Source organism: Electrophorus electricus, chromosome 13, assembly GCF_041902795.1.
Source record: "Electrophorus electricus isolate QZ-2024a chromosome 13, ASM4190279v1, whole genome shotgun sequence".
Classification (NCBI taxonomy): domain Eukaryota; kingdom Metazoa; phylum Chordata; class Actinopteri; order Gymnotiformes; family Gymnotidae; genus Electrophorus; species Electrophorus electricus.
This window is the reverse complement of record NC_137509.1, coordinates 14,262,603-14,267,828: the sequence shown is the minus strand read 5'-3', so window position 1 is coordinate 14,267,828 and position 5,226 is coordinate 14,262,603. Positions and strand designations below refer to the sequence as shown.

At 40.1% G+C, this 5,226-nt stretch overlaps 1 protein-coding gene across 1 annotated transcript; it reads left to right on the top strand.

The window, feature by feature from the left end:
• Window positions 1–2,352: 2,352 nt before the first annotated feature.
• sstr1b (somatostatin receptor 1b) lies at window positions 2,353–5,001 on the top strand. The gene has a single exon (XM_027017240.3). The coding sequence runs from the start codon at window positions 2,961–2,963 to the stop codon at window positions 4,074–4,076; it is 1,116 nt and encodes a 371-aa protein (XP_026873041.1). The 5' UTR covers window positions 2,353–2,960; the 3' UTR covers window positions 4,077–5,001.
• Window positions 5,002–5,226: the final 225 nt, after the last annotated feature.

Below are 5,226 nucleotides of genomic sequence, written 5' to 3'. Positions count from 1 at the left end.
TCTGAATAATCTTACTACTCTTTCCCATCTAAAACCATTACATCTCACTCTGACTCACCACTCTCCCAGTTTATGCTTTTCCTCTCCCAGTTTATGAATGACAACACAGGAAACAGTTCTTACTGTTAAGAACAGACTCTTCAATCTGGGCCTTCATCCACAAAGCCTCTTAATAGCGTTTCTGCGTGATGTTAAATTTGATTACATCTATATGGACAATGAAACTTGGGGGTCATAACAGTGCCCTCCATACATACAGTATAGTTAAATCACAATTTGCCTAAGATGAGCTGTGTAGATGATCTCTTTGGTTTACAAATGAAGTGTAATATGAGGCAAAGGGCAGTTGGTGGAAATGTGCTTGTACAGCCAAGATAATAAGATTTGCCTTTACTATTTCAAAACGTGAAAAGGTTCATGTTTTATTGCACAGGACAGGTTGTTTGGTGAGAGTTTGCTAAATTAAGAAGATTATTACACAGTTACTTAAGACAAATTAAACTTACCAGCTAACTGCCTGCCAGCTAACTAAACCAAGCTAATCTGTGACTAAATCTATGGCCGCTGATTTTGTTTTGTAAACCAGATATACGGACATCCTAATCCTTAGAATTTACTGCAATAAAGGGAGATGAAAGCTGCTTTTAAAAAAAGTAGAAGTAATTAAATGCGTTATTGATTGATTTATGTTTAAATGTTACAAGAGAGTAGACTATTCCAACAAAACATAAAAATGGTCTAAAAATGGTGCTTTCCCTGGACTTCATGGTGTTTCCCAAAAATGGTCTTGTCTTGAATAGCCATTATTTTAATCTTAAATCAAAGAACTGCTCTTTTTAATCCTATCAGCACCCTGCATTGTGGTTCTGGTGCAGATCTCAGTGACTGCTCACACACACACAAAAAAAAAAAAAAAAGGAAATTGAGAGTAAAAGAAGTCCCAGAGTCTTTGCTTCATATCAGAGTGATGGAGTTCCCCTTTCCCTTGTGGAGCCATTATCACCTTTATTCACAGCCCCTCTCATTCACACCCACCCACTCACTCCCCAATCCTCTTTCATCATTGCCCCTGTAATTTACTTTGGCTTCATGTGGGAGACTGTCCAGCTGTGGTCTAGTCTATTTTACTTTCTACCCCTCGATTAGCTCCTACCTTCCTTCTCTCTCTAGCTCCCAACCACTTTCTCTCTCTCTCTCTCTCTCACGCACTCACTCCTGCTGTGTTGTCTTTTGTCTGCTTTTTAAGTACAAAGCAATTACTACTATAAAATATTGAGATTTTGTGATGGGAAAAGTGCTAATGGACAGTAATTAATTTTGGTGGTTATTTATCAACTAACTGTTGGCAGATTGGTTACTTTTGACAAACACTCTCCGATTGTCATCAGTAATAACATCAGTAATAAAACTGGGTGTTTGCTGTTATCTAATTTGAACTAAACTCTTTGAAGCATCTCATTCACCTGACCCTGATATCACATCAAATCTGTAAGGTCAAATAAACCTTATCTATGCTCCCTTCACCATATAATAAAACAATGTGTCAGAGCAGAGGATATGGTATGATAACATTTATTGGTAATGTCTGGTCCATCCCCTAGCATTCTGCTCACAGAACCACACCACACCCAATTGGGTCTCCTCAAATCCACCATAAATGCAAATACTGCCTATTCATATTCCAGCCACAGAGGCAATTAGCTTAGTAGTTTTCTAATAACTTCATATTTGCTATTTTTGCTGGCTAAGTCAAGGTTTGTTCCACTCCTTTTTATCCCCCATCAAACCCTTTTTTAGGAAACATCTGTTATATTTCTTCCCTCTACAGGGTGTTTGGTAAGCTTTGAAATTGGTTTCAAAGGTCGCTGAGTGATTCAGTTTAACATTGGGTTGGCTGGGAAGACAGGGGCAAAGGGTGTGACAGATATACAGAGAAATTCGAGTGACAGATGCATTTCACCTCTGCTTCACCCACAATGTCAAAAATTGTCGCACATTGTCACATGATCACAAAGCAATGGCAGAGCAATCTAGTATGTGTCATTTTTGTTTGTGGTTTTGTGTGTCCAATAGATAAACATTATGATTTGTTACAGTCTTAGAGTCTTGATCTCATAACCTTGAAAAATAACATGTAACATAAATGTGTTGATACTACATGCAAAAACATTTATTTACTTTAATTTAATTTAAAGTACATTTATTTATTTATTTTTTGCTTTGACAATTAAATTAATTTGTACTAAAAGCTTACTTTTTGGGGGTTGGGGGTGGTTCTTACAGGTACACCACATGGAGTATATAACATATGAGATACAAGAGTCTGATACAGGGAATGATCAGACTCTTTTGCTGTGGATGCTATGACAGAATGTCCTTTCCTTCAGAAGAATCTATCATTATGTGATTGGACAGAAGAGTGTAGCAAGATTCAATGCTATCACAAATGAGCTTCTCTAGAAGCAGGGACTCTCTGATAAGTGGGGAGGGTAAACTTTAATGCTTTGATGCACAGATCTACTTTCCTGAAGAAGAACTGGAATGTTTGCTTTTTGCCAAGCCTGGGTGTGAAGGCAAACATGCTCATCTACACTCCTATATGAGCACAAGTTTATTTATGAATAAATGAGAAATCCACAGAGGATTTTAATCTTCTGCCAGCTATGTTGCCAAAAGGCTCCAAGGCTGAATATCTGATGAGTTCTTGAGTTACGTTCAAGCAGGTTTAGGAACAGGCCGTAAGGAATCCGCTGTTGCTTTATTTTTGCCTGGTCAAGGACACGTCTTCTGGATGAAGAGACAAAATAAATTCCACATTATAACATAACCTGTTCAAGAGATGTGTCATCTCTGAAACAATGTGTATGTGCTTTTTAATAGGAGCATATATCAAGTTATTAAAAGTTTAAAAGGGAGGATATCTTTGAATAATAATCAAAAATTACTGGCAGAATTACAAAATGGCAGAATTAGCAGGCTATAATGACACCGACGGCATTCTCTTCTCAACTTCCCTTCCCTTCAATTCCACTGCTGATTATGAGGCTTTCCAGCCAGAGTCTGATGCGAGCAAGATCATCCTCCCTTCCATTTATGCACTGGTATGCTGTGTAGGCATTGTAGGCAATGCCATGGTCATCTACGTCATCCTCAAGTATGCCAAAATGAAAACAGCCACCAACATTTACATTCTGAACCTGGCTATTGCTGACGAGCTCTTCATGTTGAGCGTGCCGTTCCTGGCCACGTCGGCGGCCGTGCGCCACTGGCCGTTCGGCTCGCTGATGTGTCGCCTGGTCCTCAGCGTGGATGGCATCAACATGTTCACCAGCATCTTCTGCCTGACCGTGCTGAGCGTGGACCGCTACATCGCCGTGGTCCATCCCATCAAGGCGGCACGTTACCGCCGCCCCACCGTCGCAAAGGTGATCAACGTGTGTGTGTGGGGACTCTCGCTCCTCGTCATCTTGCCGATCATCATATTTGCAGATACGGTGCCGGCGCAGGATGGGGCGGTGGACTGCAACTTCAGGTGGCCGGAGGCCTCGTGGTCCGAGGCTTTTGTGGTCTACACTTTCCTGCTTGGCTTCATGTTGCCCGTGGCGGCCATCTGCTTGTGTTACTGCCTGATCGTGGTGCGCATGCGAGCAGTGGGGCTCAAGGCAGGGTGGATACAGCGCCGGCGCTCGGAGAAGAAGATCACACGCATGGTGCTCCTGGTGGTGGCCGTCTTTGTGCTCTGCTGGATGCCCTTCTACATCGTGCAGCTGATTAGCGTCTTTTGCCAGCCACCAGACCCATTGGTCACTCAGCTCTTTGTCATTCTCAGCTACGCTAACAGTGGAGCGAATCCCATCCTTTACGGATTTGTGTCTGACAACTTCCGGCGCTCCTTCCAGCGCATTGTCTGTTTCCGCTGGCTGGAGAATGGGCTAGACACAGAGCAGGTGGATTACTATGCTGTGGCGCTGCGGCGGCAGACAACCTGCAGGCCGCAGAACTTCCCCAAGGAGTGCTTAGCCTCCGACACTTTGTTCCGCAATGGAACCTGTACATCCCGTACCACCACCTTGTGAAAGCACTACACATTTTATACTTGACTGAAATCAAACATTTTTTTAGGTGTTAAGGGGAACAATGGAGGTGCTGGCCAATAGACACTATTTTGAAGTCAGAATTAATAAGAGGTAAGATGCACATAATTAATAATGATAAGATACTTATTGATGCCCATCTGTCTAGATCTACAATATATTCATGTTTTTTGCTTGCTTGTTTTATTTTGTACAGATATCCTGGCTAAGGTGAATTAAGCAAATATATTTCCAGTTGTAGTTGTAGGTGTTAAATTCCTAAAATTGACCACACCATCATTCTTGCATGATTTAATTTACCATGGTCATGTTTGTTCAACTTTGAGCTTGTGAAAAATGTGTTGTGGGTCTACAATGTTCAGTAAAATATGTGCAACCTTTGAGATTGTAGTGTAACAAAACCTCGGATATTATAAATTATTGGAATTATAAATCCCACAGACACTATGCCATATGATATTTTACTATATGACAAATATTTGTTTGTGTGTGTGTAACTGAAACAATGTAACCTACATTATGAAACATAATATAACAGTGTGAAATATGTAACCTACATATGTTTGTCATTTTATTAGAAACCTATATTAATTAGAAATTACTTTGGTTATGGTGATAATCCCATATAAATGGTTATAGTTAGCCTGTCTGTTGCCATGCACAATATGTGTTAGCCATCTTTTAAGTCTTCACAAATGGTCAATTTCTGCATTAGCATTCATGAGGACAACTGCTGACTGGATATTTTGGGGTGGCAGACAATTCGTAACTCAGTGATACATATTCAAATCACCATGTAAGTGTCATGTCGGTGTTGCTGCTGAATTGAAGATGGTCTACCATCCAAATAAGGTTTGTTGAGCAACAGTTCTCTGGACAGTAAATGATGAATCGGTAGAAGGTGGCTGGTGAGTTGTGCATGGCAACAAATGAGGTAAAGTTTGTACACCTATAAAATGCAACTATTAAAAAGGTTTAGACAAGTGAGCAGTGAGTGTAAGTGATATATATATATATATATATATATATATATATATATATATATATATATATATATATATATGTATATATATATATATATAGCATCATAGCTTTTCAGTTTATTTATGATTGCCATATGTGCCTCAGTCAG

Coding starts and splice junctions, on each gene's coding strand:
- sstr1b (XM_027017240.3), top strand. CDS start 2,961: ATGGCAGAATTAGCAGGCTATAATGACACCGACGGCATTCTCTTCTCA.